At 49.0% G+C, this 23,018-nt stretch overlaps 2 protein-coding genes across 8 annotated transcripts in view; one reads left to right on the forward strand and one right to left on the reverse strand.

Annotated features, from left to right (window-relative positions):
* Positions 1 to 12,991, reverse strand: Spint1 (serine peptidase inhibitor, Kunitz type 1). Of its 2 annotated transcripts, none has more exons than XM_029474722.2 (11): positions 12,885 to 12,991; positions 12,114 to 12,656; positions 4,589 to 4,716; positions 4,223 to 4,361; positions 3,963 to 4,133; positions 3,771 to 3,797; positions 3,368 to 3,493; positions 3,205 to 3,255; positions 1,644 to 1,814; positions 1,422 to 1,469; positions 1 to 1,067 (listed from the first exon to the last, which is right to left on the reverse strand). In XM_029474722.2, the coding sequence occupies exons 2-11, from the start codon at positions 12,568 to 12,570 to the stop codon at positions 862 to 864; spliced, it is 1,524 nt and encodes a 507-aa protein (XP_029330582.1). In that variant the 5' UTR covers positions 12,571 to 12,656; positions 12,885 to 12,991; the 3' UTR covers positions 1 to 861. The 2 variants fall into 2 exon arrangements, with proteins under 2 accessions (XP_029330582.1, XP_029330583.1); XM_029474723.2 differs by having other exon boundaries at positions 12,811 to 12,929.
* Ppp1r14d (protein phosphatase 1 regulatory inhibitor subunit 14D) overlaps positions 12,653 to 23,018 on the forward strand; it is a 22,227-nt gene continuing 11,861 nt past the window's right edge. For 2 of the 6 annotated variants that reach the window (XM_021156815.3, XM_021156817.3), the window contains exons 1-3: positions 13,035 to 13,587; positions 14,735 to 14,866; positions 22,103 to 22,402. In XM_021156815.3, the coding sequence (XP_021012474.2) occupies positions 14,855 to 14,866; positions 22,103 to 22,402 (312 nt within the window). In that variant the 5' untranslated portion in view covers positions 13,035 to 13,587; positions 14,735 to 14,854. Of the gene's footprint in view, positions 12,893 to 13,034; positions 13,588 to 14,734; positions 14,867 to 22,102; positions 22,403 to 23,018 lie in introns of those variants that run through there. The other 4 variants (XM_085834560.1, XM_085834559.1, XM_085834562.1 and 1 more) reach the window with 4 other exon arrangements.

A 23,018-nucleotide genomic window follows, 5' to 3' on the forward strand; every position in this document is an offset into this window, starting at 1 on the left:
GGCAACCAGAGAAACCCTGCACAGCGGGGCCAACGTCCCCATGGCTCTCCACTCTGGTGGTCAAAGGTGACACTTTCCTCCACCCTGAGGAGCCAGGGCAGTTTCAGGAGACAGGGAAAACCTGCTGGACAGGGTGGCCAAAGGCTGAGCCGGTTGGACAGGAGTTCAATCTCCCCCAGCAACCCCACAAAACAGGGCTGGAGATAGCTCAGTGGTAGAGCACCTGCTGTGCACACAGCAAGTTTCATGTCAGCACTGGAAACTAAGAGGGTGGGGGTGGGGTGGGAGTAGCTCAACAAAACACAACACTTTATTCTGTAATTTAATGTAGCTTGTGGTTCAGTGTAAAGCGCTCAGGGTGACCACACACACTCTACCACTGAGCTATGACCCTGGGGCCCCCAAAGCAATTATTTACAGCACAAACTACAAAGACACATCCTTCAGTGTGTGCAGAGACACACATCCTTCAGCCTGTTGCAGAGTGGAGGGACAGATGTGGAAGGTAGTGTGTGGCTTCTGGCCTCTGATACCACTCAAGGTCCTAGCGTCATCGGATGGTGATGGGCAGCTTTGAACAAGACACAAAACACCAACTTCCTCTGGCTCTTGGATAAGCAGGTCCTTCTATGTACAGTACTCCTGGCTCAAGGCTGCTCTGCTCCTCCCAGACTCTTGGGCCTTCTCCAGAACTGGCCTGAGTGCAGCTGAGACTCCTGCGAGAGGCTCAGAGATCTGTCTTCTGAGACATAGTAAGTATGCCCAGGAAAGAGGTAGGAAGAGTCTGGTCCCCAGGTTTTTCCAGGTCCTAGCTTCTGTCTTGGCAAGCAGGACCTGGTAAGACGGGCTCGAGTCCCAGGCTCAGAGAGGCTGGGTTGTGTGATTGTAAACCAGGTGCTCTGTGTCCTCTGTGGTGGAAACAGTGGAGCTGGCTGGTGTGGGAGGTGGGTGGTGCAGGGGTCTGTGGAATTCCTTTCTTTGGTTCTTGAAGAAACAGTAGCCCAGGATGGTTAAGACCACTATGATGCAGATGACCAGAAGTACAGCAATAGCTACCTCCGCAGAGCCTGGGGGGAAGGCAGAATGAGGTATTACTAAGGCCTGCCTGGTCTGACACCCACCTCCCTCACTCTGTGGAATGGACAAAGACCGGGATGTCATGTATAGAAGCAGATGAACACTCATCTCAGACCTTCAGAATAGCTGCTTCCAGAAGCCCAGAGGGGCTCTGACACCTGACAATTGGCAAGCAATTCACTGTTCCTCTCCTTTACCCTACGCCAGGCCTCACTACTCAAGTGCACTCTGGGTAATCTCAGGATCCTCTCAGCATGGCTGGGCATTCACAAGCAATCACATGCTGCCAGTTCCTGAATTGACACCTACATATCCACACTGGTGACAGGACAGACTAGGCTTACCTACAGTGGGAATGGAGCCTTCCCTCCGAAGACCAAACACATCCTTCTCTGCAAAGTGACATAGAGAAACCAGTCGGCACTAGGTAAGTCCTTAGACTCACCTGTTCCAGTACCACAGCCCCCTGCCACCCTCTCCATGGCCATCAAGTCACTTATAGAGGAGGGACCAGCCCAGGCCTAGCCAAATCTTCCCCTTCACCCTGCTACTGCCACTCTGCTCACTGGAGATGCCACGGCAGGACTCAAGACACTGCTGTTCCTCCTCAAAGTTGTTCTTGTTCCCATAGCAACCACCATAGGTGAAGCGGGCACAGCGTTCACTGAATGGGTTGTAATACCAGCGTGGGATGTTCTCCTTGCAAAACCCAGTGTCTGGCAGCTCTGCACAGTACCCTGTGGTAAGGGAGCATACGAAGGGGCAAGTGAGCCCAAAGAGCCACCCTGCTGCCACCCGTCAGGCCCCACAGGACGATAGCTAAGCACCCCCTATGCCAGGCTGAGGGCAGATGTGGCTTCACTAAAGGCAAGAAGGGATAGCAATCTTCGGCTCTAAGAGAACTACTACTTAGACTCTATTTTAAAGATATGCCTGGGTACATTATTTGTTTACTTATGTGCACGTGCACAGGGAGGCCGGAGGACAAACTGGAGTCACTTTTCAACAGGATGAATTCTAAGGATCACGCTCAGGGCAACAGGCTTGGTAGCAAGTGCCTAAGTGCCTTTATCCCTGTTAAACCATCTTGTTGGCCTCAAAGTTTCCTTTTTCAATGTAATTTCTCTGTGTCAAGGTCTCTGATTCCTACCACCAAGTAATTTGAACTTTTAACCAAAGGGGTGGGCTTTAGGCAAGAAAGAGTACCCAGCTTAAGCAGAGGGTCTCAACACCTGGGAGTGACCTTTCACCTAAAACCGCTAGGAAACAGATGTTGACATTACCGATTCATTAACAGTAGTAAAATTAGCTATGCAGTAGCAACGGAAATAATTTTATGGTTGGAGGTCCCACAACATGAGGAACTGTATTAAAGAGTTGTAGCAGTATGAAGGTTCAACACACTGAGCTGAAGTGGTTGGGTTTTGGGGGGGTTGGTTTGAGGTAGATTTTCTTTTCTATTAGTTATTTTATTTATTTACATTTCAAATGTTGTCCCCCTTCCCAGTTTTCCCCGAAGTAGACGTTCTTCGTGTAGCCCTAACTTTCCTGGCACTCAGAGATCTATCTGCCTGCATCTGCCTGGGATTAAAGGCACGGACCACCATGCCTAGCCAATTTTTCCTATAATAGAGAAGCTGACTGTGTATCCCAGGCTAACTCTAAACTCTATTTAGCAGAAGCTGACCTTGAACTTCTGATCTTCCTGGCATAAGCCATCATCAGCAGGCTATTATCTTTATTTTTCATACATGTTACGTTTGCATATTGGGTAGTTTTGTTTTGTTTTGTTTTTCCCCTCATCCCCCAGTAGTGGTTGGACATAAGCACAGTTCCCTGCGATGCTAGGTGGGTGGCTTTCAGTGTGTCAAGTCGTGGTGGCTTTCCATGTATAACAGCACTATGAAATTTCCTGAACACATATGATTTAGTGATATGTTTGACGAGCCTGCAGTAATGGAAATAATCAGACGAGTGACTAGTGGTGTCTGGGAGATGAGTTAAGAGGGCCCTGCCTGTGTGTCCACAGCCTGTACACATAGTGAACCCCCTGGACACTGCCGGTTGGGTGGAGTGGGGACAGCAGTGCCAGAACCTGTTGTGACACAGAGGAACAGGGAGACTCACCTCTGTCACTGAGGAAATGGATATTCTGAAGCTCATCAAAGCCGCTGGTGTCTGCAGAGATGAGAGGTCAGAGGCTAGGGCCAACCATGGGGAACCCAGAGGCATACAGGAGAGCTGTTAGGATCACCACCTGCCCCTGCCCCATCTCCTATCCCCAGCTCACATTTTTCACAGGTGGCCTCGTCGGAGCCATCAGGGCAGTCTGGCGTGTCATCACACTCCAGGAAGCCATCGATACAGCAGCCATTGCTACAGCGGAACTGGGTGGCATGGCAGCTGCCGGAGCACACTGGAGGGGGGAGGTGAAGCTTAGGCACCGAGTGCCAAGCGACCAGCATCTGCCTGGGCCTCCCATGAGCCCACTGCTCACCAACCCTAGCTCCTCCCATCTGTAAACCGGGCAGATCCTGACAGGAAGCTGCTGAGTTGGGAGGGTTAGGTGTTTGTATTAACACTGGGGTGGCGGGAGCTGAGCAAAATCAGGGTTGGCAGGGGTATAGTCATCATATGGGCTGAAGACCAAGACAAGGGGGAAGAAAGGAGGAAAGAAAAGAAGTAAAACTCACCTGGATGGTGCCTTTTCGGTGAGATTCCTAGGGGGGAGAACACAGGAATAATAGGGGGTGTGGCCAGACTCTAACAATGCTGAGATGATGGGGTGGGTGGGTGGGGGACCCCTAGTCCACTTTCCAGACCTGAAAAACTACCCACCCTGGGCCAAGTCACCTGGGCTCTAAAGCTGCCTTTCACAGACCCACCTTGTACATCCTTGCAGGCTAGCATGCACTCTTCCTCACGAAGGTAGTTGTTCTTGTTGCCCAGGCAACCTCCAAAAGTGAAACTTTTGCAGATCTGTTCCTTGGGGTCGTAGTACCAGCGTGGGAAGGAGCCCCGGCAGCGGCCCACCTTGTAGGATGCGAGGCAATAATCTAGATAGAGAAGAACTTGTCAATTCGGACTAGAGGGTTATCAGTGGGGGTAGGGGGGCTCCAGGCACCTCATGTCCACCCCCTGTCACCTTCTGTCTGCTTGGCAGTTAGCACAGTGATAGTCAGGTTGGCTGTTTCCTCTGGTTGGTCTGAGTCAGTTCTTGTCAGTTGGAACAGGTAGGTTCCCTCCTTAAGTCCCCACAGCTCCACTTCTTCTGGACGTTTTCTCTATACACGACACTGGTCATGAAGCCTGGCCACTTCCTGATGTTCTCTGACAACCCCGGGTCCTCCCAGCCATGCCCCACTTCCCCCGGGAGAGCACACAGCCTGGATATCAGATGAATCATGCTCTCTTTTCTAACCAACACCAAATGAGCCAGTGGTTGGCCTACAGCCCCTGAAGGAGTCCTAGGAAGCTGTGGGAAGGTCAGGGGTCCAGCCCAGCGTCTCACCTCTACTCTGACATCACTGTCACCTTGCAGTAGGTGCCAGTCTGTGTTATCTGCCTCTTTCAGTACCAGGGGCTTCTGCAGCTGGACCTTCAAGTCTATGCCCATCCAGATTCGAGGGATCCGGGAACCTGAGAGAAATGGAAGTAAAATTAACCGTCAGTGGGTAGACCAAGTTTCTCTTGGTAAACGAGACGGGTGGTAGCCAACCTAGGACTCAGTAGCCTGCACAGGCACAGAGAGGGCTCTCAATAAAGCCACAACCTTGCTCTCTATGCAGTTACATTATGACTAGTAGCAAGCAACTGGATACTATGTGTTAGATTATGTAATCTCATTTAGGAGAAAAATCTGTGTTTGATGTACACTGCGGGGGGTGGGGGGGCGCGAATCTGCTCTTATTTCCTACAATAAGCAGGTACTTCTGCTGACTACTTAAAAAAGTTAAAATAACAATTTCTTTTAAAGCCAATCAAAAAAGCATGTGATAAAAAAAGTCACTTTTCCTCTGGGGCTTCAGGTGTAGCTCTATTGGTGGACTGCTCATTCAGCACTGACATACAGCAGGATAGACTCCCTAGTGCTAAATAAAACAGTGGTGCTATATGCCCATGAGTCTAACATTCAAGAGGTGGAAGCAGGAGGATAAAAAGTCTAAACTCAGGCTAGGATGTGTAAGATTACATTTTGACAAACAAACAAACAAGCAAACAGGTGCTTATGGGTGGAATGGTCCTGAGAGGTGGCTCAGTGGTTAAGAACAATGGCTCAGAACCATCCATAACCCCAGCTGCAGGTTTTCTGATGCCCTCTTCTGGCCTCCATGGGCACCAGGCACATATGTAGTACCAAGTAGTACACTAGACATACAATGGTGAGAGATACACACATACACAACAACAACAACAACAGCAACAGCAAAGGCATCATCACTCCTCACTAGCCTAGACCATGCTGAGAATCTGGACAGAGGCCTTCAGCTGAGTGGCCTTGGTGGCTCCAGGGTGAGGGACCATGGGACAGGGTGCCTCTGCCATCAACAACAGGGAATTTCCAGGAGCCACACCCTTCCTGGTCCTGACAGCTTGAGGCTTCCTTCACCTGAGAGCTAGGGGTCCTGTCAGAGAGATAAGCACAAAGATGGATTCCTGCTAAAGATGGGCTGGACAGCCCCCATCCTTACACCCACAGAACTTCTAGAACCCATGAATACGACTTTATTTGGAAAGAGTCTTTGCATAAATGAAGACATAAAGGACTTCTAGGACATTACCTGGATATCTGACGCTGTAAAAAACGGAAATGTTAAAGTGTTGAGCTATTGACTCACGTGAGCAAGGCCCTCGATCTCGCTCGCCAGGGTTAGGGTTAGGATACAGCAGAGCAGAGTGGAGAGCGTAGAGCGTAGAGCAGAGAGCAGAGCAGAGAGCAGAGCAGAGCGTGGAGCAGAGCAGGGAGAACGCTCTGTATCACTAAAGCATTTCCTTGCAAGCATAAGGACTTGAGTTCAATTCCCAGAAACCATTTCAAAAATCCAGATTAAATGTCATTCACTTACAATCCCAGTGCTGGTTGGGGAGGCAGACACAGGAGAATATCTGGGGCTCACTGGCTGGCTAGCCTAGCCTACTTGCTGAGTTTCAGACCAGTGAGAAATCCATTGTCAGACAAAAACAAAAAGATGATGGCTCCTGAGGAATGATACCTGAGATTGTCCTCTGACCTCTACACACATCCATACACAAATGTGTGCGTCCACACCCACACTTCGTACACAAGTGTCTAAGTCCACACACACACACCAAAAAGCAAGAAACAGAAACCTGGCTCTGGTGGCACACATTTACAATCCTTACACTTGAGAGTCTGGAGAGAGAAGAGGATTGTGAACTAAGACCAGTTTTTCTATACAGAGGTCCATGTCAGCTTTCACTACATAGCAAGATCCTATCTCAAAACCAAAACCAAACCAAACCACCAAAAGGGAAAAACACGGCCTGCCCATGTGCACAAGCCCACATGCATACATACAGACACAATTGCTTTTATCTGAATCAGGGTCTCACTGTGTGTCCGTGGCTGGCCTAGAATCCACTATGGAGGCTGCCCTTGAGTTCACAGAAATAGACTGACTGCTTCTATTTCCCATGTGCCACTATAACTGGCTAAAAAGAATCAAAAAACAGACACTATCATGACGTGACATGAGGCAGAAGGCAGCAGAGTGGGCTATCAGAGGAGAGAGAAGCTTTCAACAGAAGGGAAGACAGATTCGTTTTGGTTTTGACTTGATTATGGGGAACAGGGGGTGTTTGTAAACTGTGCTGGAGAGTTGGCTCAGTTAGTAAGGCGTCTGCCATGGACTCAGAAGGTTCTGAGTTCAAATCCTCAGCATCCATGTGAAAAGAGGCTTGGTGGCTTTTCCACACGTGTAATCCCAGCACTAGAGGCAGAGACAATATAATCTCTGGAGCTCACTGGCCACAGCATTAGTGAGCTGCAGTCTCTCAAAGAGACCCTGCCTCTAAAAATGAGGCGGAACCAGGCGTCTTTAATCCCAGCACTCCAGAGGCAGAGACAGATGGATCTCTGTGGGTCTGAGGCCAGTTTGAGCTACATCATGAGATCCTGTCTCAAAAACCAAACCAAACAACCAAGACTTGTTTTATTTATTAACAAAGGAATAATTAAGGGAAGTACTTGATATCCACCTCTGCCTTTACATGCAGTACACATATGCACACACTAAAGTAAAAAGGAATTAGGAATCTGCAGAGCTGCTTCTGTGACCGTAAGGAGGCCAGGCTGAGACAAACCTCAAAGTTTTCTGAACACTACATCCCAGTGCTTGGATACACCAGGAGCGGCAGTCAAACATTAAACAGTGATACAGGAAGAGACCAGACAGTGGCTGTGAGCAGTGGAGTGGAGTTATTCGAGCCTGGCTACCCTAGTCCTTGACCTCTGTGATGTGCATGAGGTCCAGGAGTCCTGTGGGAGGGACCTTTAGGTACCCTTGCCTTGGGCATCAGCATTTAAACATCTGACTGGAAGAGTTTCTATAAAGTACGAAGGCTGGCAGGTGGACAAGGGCAAGAGGTTCATTCAGGAGGCACGTAACAGGAGAGGTCTGAGTCATAGGCAGCCACCGGAAGTAAGGACAGATTAGAGAAACATCGATGGGCAGACACTTCCAGCTTCTCACGAAAGGTCTGGGAATGGGGAAGGAAGACCCAGGGCTAAGCAGAAGAGAAACCAGACAAAGAAAGAAGCTTTCAGAAAAGCTGAATCTGACCCACATTGTACACACACCCTGGCTCAGAGGGAGATGAGTGTGGGTGTTCCAGAGAGACCAGGGCTATTGACTGATGTGGGGACGTGCGACCTAAAAAAGCTGCTAATCTGGGGGATACAGTGAGCGTGTGCTGGAGATTAGGTAAATGGTGTAGTTCCGTGGCAGAGTGCTCTGGAATGCACACGGCCTAGGCTTGATACCCAGCAGATGGGGGATAGGTGTCTGTAGGTTGTCTACATATAGGTCACCTACGGCTGCTTTTCCATCGCCACATATACTACGTGGTGTATGGCACAGAAAGCCTAAAAAATTTACCACTGAGACCACTTAGCTTCATAACCACCCTGCTACAACTGTCGGGTCACTCTTACTGGATGAGAAAAATCGACACACAAGAGGCATGGCTCAGTTTCTATCCAACATAACTGTGGGGAACTGAGCTCTCGTGCCATGATTCAGTGTTTAAGTGTTAGAAGTGAGATTTGAACCCAGGGCTGTCTATCTCCACTGCTCTCACACTCTATCTATCTAAAATGTGACTTTTGAGTCAGTAAGATGTCTCAGCAGGGGGAAGGTATCTGCCAGCAAGCCTGACCTGAGCTTGATGCCCAGGAAACACACAGTGAAGAGAGAACAGATTCCTCTGATCTTGGTGAGTAGAAAGCACACCTTGACAAAGAACCATACAAATGTAAAACCAAACCAACACACCCAAACCCCCTAGTGTTCCTTAGAGTAAAAGGCACGTTTCACTAGAGTGAGAAAGTGGGTAGAGAGAAGAGAATCTATCAAAAAGACAGTTTGGTTTTTTTCTTTCTCTCTGATTTAGACAGGGTCTCACTATGTAATCTAGCCTGAAACTTACTGTGCGGTCCAGGCTGGCTTTCAGACCCGAGCCTCAGTCTCCCCAGTGCTGAGATTACGGATATGAGCGATCACGTCAGGCCGCGGGAAAGTATTTAAAATCATCTCCTTCCTAAACCTTGCCTTCAGGTTTATTATTATTGCAGTACATCTGTTTGTCTAGTATGTATATGCTGTGTATGTGTTGTGGGCAGGGCATGACAAGGCATGTGTGTGGAGGTCAATGTACAGCAGTCAGTTTCCTCCTCTACCAAGTGGGCTCTGGACATCAAACTCAAATTGCCAGGCTTGGTGCCAAGCACCTTCAGCCACTCGGCCATCTTGCCAGCCCGGTTCCGCCGTTTTTCAAAGAGCATCACAGCATTCAATTAAAAGATGTGCTGACATACACCAAAGCTGTTTCCAATCCTTCATTATTATAAATGATGCTTCTGGCGAGCTATCGTGCAAGTGCATACCTTAAGCCTACGGGTAGAACTGTATCAAGGGTGGCTCCACAGCGGGTTATGTGGAGGGTAAGAGTGCTCAGAGAGCAAAGGAGATAAGAACAGCCATGGGGGCTGAGTCACAGAGATGAGAAGACTTTGTGACAGTGATGGATGGGAGAGACAAGGTTTCACAAGGACTCGGGGAGAAGGCAGGGTTGAATGGGCCTAGTCTCACAGGTCTGTAACTCCAATTACTGGAAAGACAGGGGCAGAAGGATCTAAGTTCAAGTGGGCTACAGAACTAGTTCCATGTCGGCCTAGTGGGACCCCATCTCAAAGGTTTGCAAAAAGGGCCAGGGATGTAGCTTGCTGGTGGGAGCCTTGCTTGACTGGTGAAGTTTGAGGTTAGACTCAGGGTAAAATCAAGAAAGAAAGAAAAGAAGGAGAAAGCAGGGAACCTGAAGGACAAAAAGAGAAGGAAGCAAGAAGTCAAGAGGAACAGACTGTGGTTACCTGGAAACAGGGCTGCCAAGGGCTGGGCTGTATTTACCAGACCCTGAGTGTAAGCCCAGGCTGGGCTGAACCTGTTTTTATTATGCAAAAGCTGCCTGCAATAGGAAGGGGGGAAAGCAGATGGGTGGGCTACATCCACCCACCCCCACTAAGTGAAAGTGGCAAGCAAGCATCAGCCTCTGAATAAGGAGCAGCCCCACCCCCACCCCCATCTGCTCTCACCAAGCCCCAAGACCAAGGGGCAAAAGCCCTACCCTACCTACCACTCCCTTCTTCCTACCCTCAGAGAGCAAAGGGCTGGAATGGCAATAAAACCAGGCCTCAGGACATATCCGAGGAACTGCAGACTCCACCTCCCAAGCCACCAGGCCAGGGTGAGAGGATACAGACACAAGGGAAAGAAGAACAAGTTACTGGGCTGGAGTCTTCTTGTCTGGCCTAGCCACAAGCTGGGAAAAGGGACCCAAGCCACATTCTGGGAAGGATTCGTTTAACCAACACAGGAATCAACCAACAGCTTAGGTTTCTTGACACATCCCCTCTAGGCTACTTGGCTGATGCGGGGGACCACCGACATGAAACTTCTGGACTTCCTACAGTATCCCTGATACAGCCGAGAATGGCCGGGAGTGCACACAACACCTGAGCCCTACCCAGCTCCTCAAATGTTCCAGGAAATCCCCATTCTGGCCTATCTCACGCCAAATGGACCATTTCTGGGAGTTTCCGAAAGAGGAAGGCTGGCCCTAGGACTAAGTGGCCCAGATCCAGAGACTCAGGTTCTGGCCGGGGAAGGGAGTCCTGTGAGGTTTGGTCAAGAGTAGAGAAGGTACCACAGCCAATAGGAGTCATCACCACCTACTCCAAGGCTGCTTCCTTGTGGAACAGGCTCCAACCCTAACCAAGTGAGACACCTACATCACAGCATCCCCCACTTTCCAGAATCCCCACCTGGGCTCTCCCCAGAGGTCAAGGAGAGCTGTTGGAAGGTTAGAGAGAAGAGCAGACCCTTAGTCTACCATAGGTCCTAGTAGGAAGAAGCCTGGAGAGAAAGGGTCTGTTGCACTGGCCCTATCTGGTCCTGCTCCCTGCACTCCACACTCTGGTTCTGTTCACTGCTGGGTTTCCACCCTGTTCTACTAAGGAGGTGGTCCTATGGCAAACAGTAGGACTTCTGGAGTAGGCCCCTAAAGTGAGGCCCCTTTAGGGATGTTGTCCTGGGTAAACAATTTTTTTTCTTTTCTTTATTTCTGCTTGTTTGTTTTTTGAAACAGGGCTTCTCTGTGTAGCCCTGGCTGTCCTGGGACTCACTCTGTAGACCAGGCTGGCCTTGGACTCTGAGATCTGCCTGCCTCTGCCTCTAAAATGCTGGGATGAAAGATGTGCACCACTATACCAGCAAATAATTTAACACAGGAGGCTCAGTTTCCTACTACTCTAGAAAGTTTCCTACTACTCTACAAGTAGCACCGTCTTCCAGAAGAGTGGGGACAGACGGGAACGCACAGTGAGTAAAATGTTAAGAGAGCCAGCATCAGTTATAACTGTGACCCACTCCTGTCCCAAATCCCCACCTGTCAACACCAACAGGCGGAGAGAACGAGACAGTAGGCTGCTGCAGTCCTGCTCACAGGTCACTGCCCAGTCAGGCCAAAGGCTTATTCCCCATTTTGCCTCCATCATCGAGAGTAAACAAGGTAAACAGACAGCCAGGCCTACCATATCCTAAGCAGGTCCAGCCCTGCTTGGCTCACGTGGACAGGCACACACACCTGCTGGGCCAGCTGACAACCCTCACCTACCAGATACACATACCAGCAGGTTGACTCACCCCAGTGGCCCTCCTCACCCCTCGCCAGAGAGTGTCTATGGGACTGGACCCACAGCACAGTCCCTCTCCCTCAGGAAAACCTTTGCCTAAGTTTGTCCTGTATTGTCTGGGGACCTGGTTATATCATTGGTCCCACCTGCAAAAGGCCAATCTATTCCCAGGGCAGAGACACTAACCTATACCTTATGCAGCCACCGGAGAAGACCACGGTCAGGCTCATTTTGTCAAGGCCTCAAACGGCCCAAGACAATGCTTGGTCAGGATGCCTTTCTAGTAGTCACTTGGGCGCATCAATGTTCCCTGACTTTGCCTATCAGAGACAGAGGTAGCGAAACCTAGAAAGTCACTTCACTTCTCTCATAGGCACATCCTGGGCTAGGCCTTCAACCAGTCTATAACCAACTCTGAACATCCTTCAGGAGCCAGAACCTCAGCCCTGAGAAGCCATCCTTCCCCAATCTCCCATCCCCTTTGTTTACAAAATACTGCCTACTTCAAAGGGAGTCCACGGAAGGGCTCTCCTCCCTAATTCCTTTTTGTTGTCTTCGCCAAGCCTCCATAACTTGCCTAGCCCTTCAGGCCTGCAACTTTCCTCACCTCCAAAGCCTCGAGTCCGCAGCTCGCGGTAGGAGCGGTAAAGCTCCTGGGTAAGATAGTTGATGAAGCCCTCCTTCGGAGCGAACTTGCACACGAAGTTCTGCTCGTACAGGCAGTTCATGAGGAAGCAGGCAGAGATGGCGTCCTCGCCGCCGTCTGGCTGCAGCTCCACCAGCGCCAGGTTGCAGTTCTGAGTGGTGCAGCAGGAGCGCACGCAGTCCCAGCCGCGGCGCGCCGTCGGGGAACCCAGGAAGGTGGCCCCGTTGCTGACGGAGGCTTCGGTGTCCAGCACAAAGGACGGCACCCCGCTGGTAAAGCGGCTCAAGCAGGCGGCTCCCCCGGGAAGCTCAGCGGGTGCGGACGGCAGCTCAGTCTCGGTGGCCTGGAGGCCAAGCGCGCAAAGGAGCCATACTCCGACCGCAGAGATGCTGGCCCGCGCCAGGCGGCGGCCCGCCATCGTGCTCCCAGGGGCCGTCGCCCGCCTCCCCGAGGCGGGGGTCACCTTCACAGTGCGAGCCTCCGGGTTCCGAGGGTGCTTGTGACCTGAGATGGGAGGAGACAGAGGAGACACACCTGATCAGCTCGGGTAGGGGCGCGGGGCACTGGGAACGAGGAGGCGCACGCAGGCCGATCCGCCCACGCACACTCGGACCCGACCGCCGACGTCCGGCAGAACACCGCTCAGGAGCTCGCGTACCCCAACACAGAGCGGACGTCCGCCAAACATGCTCGGAGCCCGCTGGGCGTCCGCCTACCGTCCGCCCCAGCTACCTGCGCAGGTGAACGGGGTGGGACCGCCGACGATCCCGCCCGGCTTCCGCCCGGCTCTGGCTGCGCGGAAGATTGGCTGCCTCCTCCCCGCCTTTCTAGTTTCTGGTGAAACTGAGTCAGAGCGCGGGGCGGGGCTGGCATTAACCCCTTCGCCGCCGGCCCCGCCCACGCCGGTTGCACTCCCACCGGTCCTGCCCAGCAGAACTTCCGGCTGGACCCGCCGGGCGGCTCCGCCACCCCAGACCCAGCCGCAGCGCCCGTGGTTTCCGAACGCCCAGCGGCGTGGGTGAGGCCCGCGTGCCCCGGAGGCGGCTCTACCCTGGCTCCACCGAGTCCAGCCACTCGTTGGGTCTCTGAACACCAGAAATGCATCCCTAAGCCCACACTGGGCCGCGACACCCCTGCAAGGTGGCGCAGGTGCGGTTGCCTCCGGCCTTCCTTTCCGGTTAGAGCCGGCATTCCCTACCCTTGGCTGGGGGCGTTTGGGAAAGAGTTGGAGGAGAAATGTCGGGGAAAGCTTATGCAAACGATTTCGCTGTCTGTGACCTGCCCTTGGGTCATCATTTCCAGTTTTCCAGTGAGAAGAGAACCCCAAAGTTGAATAGGCTGCGTTTGTGTAAACCAGATCCTGGGATTCGTGCTTCACTGATGCAGCTCAAGACAGCCCTTCCTTCTGCGGGAGTTGACCAACTGGTGATTCCCGGTATCCTGGCTTCCCTGCTTCACCCACAGGAGTGCATTCCCTTTTGTTTGCGCCTCTCCCTCATTCCTATAAACATTTCCTTTTGAACTCTTCACCTTTTGTTGGTAAATTGTCCCCTTCCCTGAATCTCACTCAGGGTTACTCTCCCATCCCAAGGGGAACTCCCGGTGAGTAGTTGACCATCAATTCCCTGTTTGGACACCTGGAGGCTCCAGCTCTCTGAAGGGTTCAGTTAATCTCTCACACAACAGGGGGCACCTTCATACCAAGCTCATTGCTTTTCCTAAATGAAAAACACGCAGTCCTTTCTTCACATCCCAGATGTCTACAGGACATCTACACTCATTAGTCCTGTTTTCTTTCAAATTAACTTATTTCTGAGACAAGGCCTTGAAAAGCATCTCTGGTTCTGCATCATTCTAGTGTTGCAATTACAGAGATGAATCACTATATCTGGCAGGATTTGTCTTATTTATGCCCCCCCAGCCCCCCAGGAGAGACGGATCAACAGTTCAGAGCAATTGCTACTCTTGTGGAGAACTAGAGTTCAATTCCCAGCATCCACATCTCAGGGCTCACAGCCTCTTGAACTCTAGCTCCAAGAGGTCTGAAACCCTCTTCTGGCCTCCTCAAACACCTGCGCAAATGTGGTGTTTATTCACTCACACACACACACACACATACACACACGTATCATAAATATGTATATCTTTAAGATTATAAAACATTTGGCCTAGTGATGGCACTGCTGCTGGTGCTGGTGTTGCTACAGCACTTGAGGAGGCTGGCAGATCTCCTGAGTTCAAGGCCTGCCTGGACTACAAAGTCCAGTACAGCCAGGGTCACATGGAGAAACCCAGTCTCAAAAAAATCAAAGCAACAACAAAGATTCTAAAGAGTGTTCTGTGTATGAGTGCCTGTATGTTGTATGCATTTTGTGTCTGCCTCGTGCCTGTTAAAACCAGAAGACAAGAGGACACTTGACTCCTTCTAGAACTGAAGTAAGGCAATTGTGAACTTCCACATGGGGCCTGGGAATGGAATCAAGGTTCTTAAAGAAAGCTTCTATGTCTTTTCATACTATTTTACGTCCCCCCACCATGAAAACCATCTCCCCATCACTCACCGACGGTATTCTCATGTGTAGATCTTGGAGCCAAGGATGACCTGCCTTCACTGATTGCAAATCCTCCAGCCACTCACATTCCGGACACTGGGAGCGGAAACTCTCTGGATCTTCTGGGGTTCCACAGCCACTGGCACAGTGATGCCCATCATGGTATGCTGGGGAAGTAACATGACTGTGCATTTCCTGGGAAGAAAGAACTTTGTCACAGTTTGATTTCTGCCTTCCCAAATAGCTTATACCTACGAGAACACTACCACAAGGAGAGTGCCACCTTATCACAATCCCACATGGCCAGAAGTTTATGATTACATTCCTTATGTACATGATATTAAAATTACCTATATTTAAGGCTGGGCGTGGTGATACATGCTTATAATCCAAGCATCTGATAGGAGGAGGCAGGAAGATCAGGAGTTCAAAACCACTCTTGGTTAAAATCAAGGTTGAGTCCAGCTGAGGCTGAAAAGAGACCCTGTTCCAAAGAGAGAGGGGGTGGGAGAGAGAGAGAGAGAGAGAGAGAACTAACCCCTTGTTTTGGGCTGGAGACGGAACTCTCGCTGGTAGAACACTTGCTTTATATGCACAAAAGCTAGAGTTCAGTTCTTCAGCACTGCACAAATAAACACATTTATTTATCAGGCACTGAAAACGTCCGAATCCTGTTCCTAAGCACTTCTCACAAATTACCCAACATAATCCAGCCAAACCAAGGAAGTAAGTTCGGTTTTATTTCCATTGTACTGATGAACAAACAGACAGGTGAACTAACGTGTTGGGTCACCCAGCAGCTAAGTGGCAGAGTGGGGGTTGGCTCCAAGGCAGGCCAGCCTCACTGGTTCAGTACCTAAGCCCTGGGCTTCACGATGTGATTGCCGCTCTGATTTCATCTGGAAGTTCCACTCTTACTTCAGATTCACCTTGCCTGAAATACAAAATCATTTTCTTTTTTTTTTCCTTTTCTTTCTTTCTTTTTTAATGATACTTATTGCTGTAGTTTCAATACGGTTTGGTCCCCTTGGAAGCTCATGTTGAAATTTGCTATTGTGGTGGTGTCCAGAGGTGGGGCCTTTTAGTGGTAATTAGATCATTAACAAGGAACTGGGTTAATCCTTGAAGGACTGGATGGGTTACCATGAGGACAGGTTGTAGAGTGAGGCTGCCCCTTGCCCATTTCCTCTTCAGTGCATACCTGTTCACCTACCTTTCTGCTTCTCATTGTTGTTAGGACCTTGTGTCAGGCTGCTGCTAGATGTGTTAGTCAGATCTTGGACTTTGAGTCTCTGGAAGCTATTATTGAAGTTAATATTGAGTGTCTTCTTCATTTACTTGCTGCCTCATTCCACCCCCCAACCCGTGTGTGTGCAGAGGAAGCGGGGTGCATATGTGCAGGCATTCCTGTGGAGGCTCAAATTTGATGTCAGAAATCATTACTCACGGAGGCAGGATTACTCTCGCTAGTCAGCTTAGTCCGGGGATCCGCTCTGTCTCCTCCCTTGAGTCTGGTCGAGCTACCTGGCTCATCCAGTTACATGGCTTTCTGACGATCCAAACCGTTTCTCACATTTGTATAGGAAATGTTGTAACTGCTGAGCCATCTCTGTCACTTGACCTTGTTTTTGGAGATAGTGTCTCCCTGAACCTGGGGCTCACAGATTTAACTGGCTAGCAAAGCCCCAGGGGTCCTCCTGACTCCGTCTCCCAACTGCTAAGTCTGTGCTACCACTCATAGCTCCTCTTCCTAGCTTTAGAAATAGTTTGCAGCTTCCCTTGAAAGAGCATGGGTAGCCAAAATGAAGACAGGAACCCCGGATGCCATCACTCATTCTTTTTAGCTTCAAGCCACTCCCTCCTTACATCCTCTCTGCATTAGTCTCTTCACAACTGTCTATCTCCCGCTCTCTCTGCACTAAGTCTCTTCACAACTGTCTGTGGCCCTGGTGTCCTTCACCTGCCTGGCTCCGGGGAACATGTATGTATGTTTTGCCTGTATGTATTGACGTTTACCATGTGCATGCAGTGGCTGCGGTGGCCAGCAGAGGGTGTCAGATCCCCCTGGACTGGAGTTATGAAGAGTTATGAGTTATTTGGGTGCTAGCAACTGAAGCCAGATCATCCGCCAAAGCAGCAAGTGCTTTAACCACTGAGCCATCTCTTCATCCCCCATCCAGCTCCCTTTTAAAAGTCTTTTAGAGGTAGAGTCTTGCTTAAAGATTATTTTTTTTCACATCAATAATCCCAGCTCTCTGCTACAGAATGATTTCAAAACCTGTCTTAACTCTTTTTAGGGATCGAACTAAAAGCCTGTTAATTTTCTTGGATAGTGTAGAAACAAGGTATCCGTGTTTTCCTGTGTGTGGATTAGCAAACACACACTCACACGTTTGAAGGCCAGGGACAACCTCAGTAGTTCATCAAACATTGTCCACTTTTTATTTTGGGATATGGCCTCTCACTGGCCTAGAACTCACTAAGTAGTCCCATAGAATCCCAGAAATCCATTTGTCTCCACCCTTGGTTTAGTTTGGTAGTTTTCATGTAGTTCAGAGAAGCCTTAACACTTTGAGCTTGCTAAATAACTAAGAAAGTTTAAGCTTTATTTATTTTATGTATATGAATACCCTGTCGCTGTCTTCAGAAACCAGAAGAGGACATCGGATCCCCATTACAGATGGTTGTGAGCCATCATGTGGTTGCTGGGAATTGAACTCAGGACCTCTGGAAGAGCAGTCACTGCTCTTACCCGCTGAGCCATCTCTCCCGTTGGAAAGACTCTCATTGAACTGCTCATCCTCCTGCCTCCATCTCCTCGATGTTAGAATTATAGGCGTGTACCACCATGTCCAATGAAGGATTTTTGATAATAAATTATGGGGAAATAATGAAATATTTTTCAAGATTAGACCATGTGTTAAGTACTTTTCTTTCACTATGATAAAATACCATAACCAGAAGCAACTTCTAGAAGGAAGAATTATTTGAACGTACAAATTTAGAGGAATAAGAGTCCATCATAGCTTGGGAACAGAGCAACAAGCAACAGACGTGGAGATGGGAATAGGAATCAGATATCTCCAAGCCACCATGTGGGTGCTGGGAATCGAACTTGGTATTCTGCAAGAACAGCCAGTGCTCATACCCTCTGAGCCAGCTCTCTAGATCACCCTGCCTCCAGTTGATTTGTTTGTTTGTTTGTTTGTTTGTTTGTTTTTTGAGACAGGGTTTCTCTGTATATCCCTGGATGTCCTGGAACTTACTTTGTAGACCAGGCTGGCCTTGAACCAGATACATACCTGTCTCTGCCTTCCAAGTGCTGGAATTAAAGATGTGTGCCACCACTGTCCAGCCTGATTTTTGTTTTTATTTTATTTTATTTTATTTTATTTTTGGTTTTTCGAGACAGGGTTTCTCTGTATAGCCCTGGCTGTCCTGGAACTCACTGTAGATCAGGCTGGCCTCGAACTCAGAAATCCACCTGCCTCTGCCTCTGAGTGCTGGGATTAAAGGCGTGTGCCACCAAGCCTGGCTGATTTTTGTTTTTAAAGAGCAGTTTGATTGCAGGGCAAGAGGTCAGAGGGCTGGGCAGTAAGTGGAATATTACTTGCAGCATAGGGAAATGTCTTCTGTTGTCATTTTGAGAAATGGTTTCACTGTATATCCTAGGCTGGTTCTGAACTCACATGGATCTTTCTGCCTCAGCCTTCTGGGTGCTGGAGATTATAGATGTGTGCCACGGTGCCCATGTAATGGTTTGAGTGAGAATGGCCCTTGTAGGCTCATATATTTGTATCCTTGGTTCCCAGTTGGTAGAACTGTTTGGGAAGGATTAGGAAGTATGGTCTTGTAGGGAGGTGTGTCACTGGGGGGGCAGTGCTGAGGTTTCAGGAGACTTGTGCTACCCCCAGTTTGTCTCCCTCTGCCCCCTATGTTCGAATCAGTGTGAGTTCTCAGCCTTTCTGCCTCTCCTGCCCCTAACCAGTTCTTCAATCTCCTCCTCTTCCTCCTCCTCCTTCCTTCTTCCTCTTTCTCCTCTACTTCTTCTTCCTCCTCTTCCTCTTTTCTTCTTCCTTTTCTTTCTTCTCCTCTCTTCCTATTCCTCTTCTTCCTCCTCCTCCTCTTCTTTCTTCTTCCTCCTCCTCCTCTTCTTTCTTCTTCCTCCTCCTCCTCTTCCTCCTTCTGATAGGCTATCATACTTGTAGCCCAGGCTGATCCACAGCTCTCTATGTGCTCAGGCTAGACTTAAGCATGTAGCAATCCTCCTGCCTCACTTTCCTGAGTCCTGGGATTATAGGCGTCAGCCACCATGCTTGGCATGCATTTATTTATTTATTATTTAAGACAATCTTGCTATATAGCACAGGCTGACTTTGAATTCATAGCCTTCTTGCTTCTGCTTCCTGGGTTCTAGGACTACACATGTATGCCACCTTAGCCAGCACTGGCTCTTTGATAAAGCTGTTTCTCAGGAGCCAACACGTACTAGTGGACATCAATACACTGAGCATGGAAACTTCACATCATTAAGGCAACCGTTATAAGACCTAAAAAGAAGTTATAACAAAACTCAGGGACCAGGGATGTAGCTATGTTGGTAGAATGTTTGTCTAATGTGCAAGATGATCCAGACTGCATAAACCACTGTGGGCCTAACCCTGAGACGTGAAGGCAGGATGATTGGAAGTTCAAGGATTGGGACTGGAGAGATGGTTCAGTGGTGAGAACACATTCCATTCTTGCAGAAGGCCAGAGTTCAGTTCCCAGCACCTCTTCCTTTGTTTTTTTTGTTTTGTTTTGTTTTGTTTTGTTTAAGATTTATTTATTTATTATTATATGTAAGTACACTGTAGCTAGACACTCCAGAAAAGGGAGTCAGATCTCGTTACGAATGGTTATGAGCCACCATGTGGTTGCTGGGATTTGAACTCTGGACCTTCGGAAGAGCAGTCGGGTGCTCTTACCCACTGAGCCATCTCTCCAGCCCTAGGTTTTTTTTGTTTGTTTGTTTTTGTTTTTTGTTTGTTTGTTGTTTTTTGTCAACACTGAGGTCATTTGGAAAGCGGTGCCTCAATTAAGAAAATACCTCCATAGGATTGGCTTAGGCAAGCCAATGGGGCTTAGGGCCCAGCTCACTGTGGGTGGTGCCAGGGCTGGGGGTCTTAGATGGGATAAGAAAGCAGGTTAAGCAAGCCATGAGGAGCAAGCCAGCAAGCAGGACTCTTCCAAGGCCCCTGTGTCAGCTCTCGCCTCTGTTTCTAACTTGGCTTCTCTTCACAATGCAGCTGTTGTAGCTGTATGTGAAATAAACCCTTTCCTCCCCAAGTTGCTTTTGGTCCTGGTGTTTATTGCAGCAAAACAAAGTAAATATGGATTTTTTTGTTGTTGTGAGAGAGAGAGAGAAAGAGTGAGAGCAGATTAAGGCTGGTGGCCTGGTCTACAGAGTGAGTTCCAGGACAGCCAAGGCAAGAGAGAGAAACCTTGTCTTGAAACAACAGCAGCAACAAAAACTAACAACAACAAGAAGACAAGCAACTCACAACTGCCTGTGACATCAATCAAAGGGACCTGACCTCTAGTTCAGGAGCATTTTCAGCTATGTAGCAAGTTTAAAGCCAACCTGAATAGGACTGGCAAGATGGCTCAGTGTATAGAAGTTCTTAGCGTACCGTAAGCTTGGTGATCTGAGTGCAATCCTTGGATCCCATGTAAAAGCTGTCCCAGGTGCTACTTAATACATATCTGCAATCCATCACTCTTATCAGTGACTTGAAGACAGAGGCAGGAGAATCACCCAGATCACAGTCCACCTAGCTGGTGCCACAGAAATAGCCTTGAGAGAGAAGCTGTTTCTTTCACACAGAAGGAGAAGAGCGCTGTCCTCTGACCACACATGCACCATGGCATGGGCTCACCTGCATTACACACATAAGAATATATATATTTTTCGAGACAGGGTTTCTCTGTATAACCCTCACTGTCCTGGAACTCACTCTGTAGACCAGGCTGGCCTCGAACTCAGAAATCTACCTGCCTCTGCCTCCCAAGTGCTTGGAATTAAAGGTGTGTGCCACCACTGCCCGGCAATATGTTTTTAAAAAAGATTTACTTATTTATTTTATGTATATGAGTACATTGTACCTGTCTTCAGACACACCAGAAGAGGGCATCAGATCCCGTTACAGATGGTTGTAAGTCACCGTGTGGTTGCTGGGTGGAAATTGAACTCAGGACCTCTGGAAGAATAGTCAGTGTTCTTAACCACTGAGTCATCTCTCCAGCCCATATGTTTTTAATTAACATGTACAAGACCCAAAGTACAATCAGCTATTTATCAGTAGTAGAGCTTCCTCAGCATGTACCGGGACACACACACACCAGATGGTACCACATAAAAGGACAGTCATTATCGTAAGAGAACTAAAGCCAAAAATGGTGGTAGGAGTTGGGGGTTACATCTGGAGAAGGGAGAAAATTTCTTTCTTTCTTTCTTTCTTTCTTTCTTTCTTTCTTTCTTTCTTTCTCTCTTCCATCTGTTTTTCTGAGCTGTTCATTAAAACGAAAAACAAGACAAAATGAACCACAAATACCCAGTCTTCTCAGACATTAAGTTATTTAAATTTTTTCTTATAAAGGACTGAATAATGAAAGTACTTTTAAATGGCAAGCTTGTTTACCAGTCCAGGATTCCTATGTGATACAGGTCTGAAGGTGTCTTTTATCAGGAAGAAGCTGAATCAGGGGAGGGTCACATGATCATAAACTTGGCTTCTAAGAATGACAACAGGTCTCGTAGGCCAGGCTGCATAAATCTGCCTTTAACAATCACAGCAGCAAAGCCAATATCCAGACACACCCAGACACAGGACAGAAGTAGCCATCTGTGAACTCTATCCACTGTCTGAGATTGCCCTCGGTGGCACCTCACTATGAGGAGGAATCCTACCCCTGCCGGGAACCGGAATTATCCGACCACAGCTGCTCAGGCCTGCAATAGACTATTTAGTTCCTAGAAGATAGGATGCTGAGGGACTTCAGGTGATTGAGCCTAGTCACTGTATGTCTAGAGCTATCCATGGAAGACAGGTGGGAGCCCCACACCCTTCAGCACTCAAAGGCTCCTTCTTCCTCTTCTCAAGGCTTGCTAGCCTCTTGACATTTGCTTGTTTGAGGTTTATGTTACTGTGGGCTCCAGCAGCTGCAGAATGGAGGCTCTGAATGCCACTGGCTGGCAGAGAGAGGCTAGGAAGTTCATTCCCAGCACTAACTAGAGACCTATTGATCTTTGACCCCTGCCCCTCCCAAGAGCCTTGGCCCTCTTCCCACCTCCTTTCTTCCTTGTGGGCCTCTCCCTCCATTCTCTGTCCCCTCATTTCCCTCTATTCTCTTGCCTAGACTGGCAGTTTCTCCCAGCTCCTTGCACAGTCCGATCTCTCTATGCTGTCTTCAAGCCCTGCTTCCTGTACATCTCCCAACCCTGGCACAGACAACCCAGACAAGAAGGTCCACTGGGCTTCTGAGAAGAGAAGGAGGGCATCATCCACAGACTCAGAGTCAAAGACTCACTTGGACATTTCTAAGTTGCCCAGGTCCCGGAGACCCAGCCGGCTGACGGTGAAGTATGACCGGGGTCATCTGCAGCGCTGGCTGGAGATGGAGCAATGGGTAGATGCTCAGGTCCAGGAACTCTTCCAGGTGGGTAGCTTGAAGGGGCTGCTGGAGACTGTGGATGGATCTGGGCTTGGGTCCTGAGGTTCTGAGAGCTTCCTTAGAGACTTCCAGGGGGGCTGGAGGGCTGATATGAAATGGAGAATGCTTCTTCAGATGGAAGAGAAGTCTCAACCACCTCAGTAACCCCTTTGTGCTATGGAAAAGGCCTGATTTCATTTCTGGGAATGTCCTAGACTCAGTTTCTGAGCTATATAATGGGGCTGTCCATGCCTGATATATCTCTTTGCTAAGACTTTCTGAGATTTAAATGACAGTTGAAGAGTAAATGCTTGACCAGACTCTGTTGCTTTATGTCTCTTCAATGTACGTCCATGCGTAAAGCCACATTGTCCAATACTGTCCCTATCAGTACAAGTATGGCTTTTAGTTTTAAATGAATTAAGATGAGATGAAATTCAAAATTTAGATCCCAAGTCACATAGAAATGGCTAAAGTGCGGATGGTCTCGTGTGCCCTATTGTCAGCACAGATGTGGACCAGCCCCACTATCTCAGGATGGGCAGTGCAGAGTTAGACGGTGAGAACAGCCAAAGAACACTGACACAGTGACCTCCCCTAGCTTGCACTGTGTGACTCCGGC

This window comes from Mus caroli, unplaced genomic scaffold (genome assembly GCF_978045245.1).
Source record: "Mus caroli unplaced genomic scaffold, Mus_caroli_1 scaffold_2, whole genome shotgun sequence".
In the NCBI taxonomy this organism is placed as follows: Eukaryota; Metazoa; Chordata; class Mammalia; order Rodentia; family Muridae; genus Mus; species Mus caroli.

Coding starts and splice junctions, on each gene's coding strand:
- Spint1 (XM_029474722.2), bottom strand. CDS start 12,570: ATGGCGGGCCGCCGCCTGGCGCGGGCCAGCATCTCTGCGGTCGGAGTA. Junction 4,717..12,113: donor GCGGACTCGAGGCTTTGGAG/GTGAGGAAAGTT, acceptor CATTTCTCTCAG/GTTCCCGGATCCCTCGAATC. Junction 4,362..4,588: donor ACAGTGATGTCAGAGTAGAG/GTGAGACGCTGG, acceptor TGTCGTGTATAG/AGAAAACGTCCAGAAGAAGT.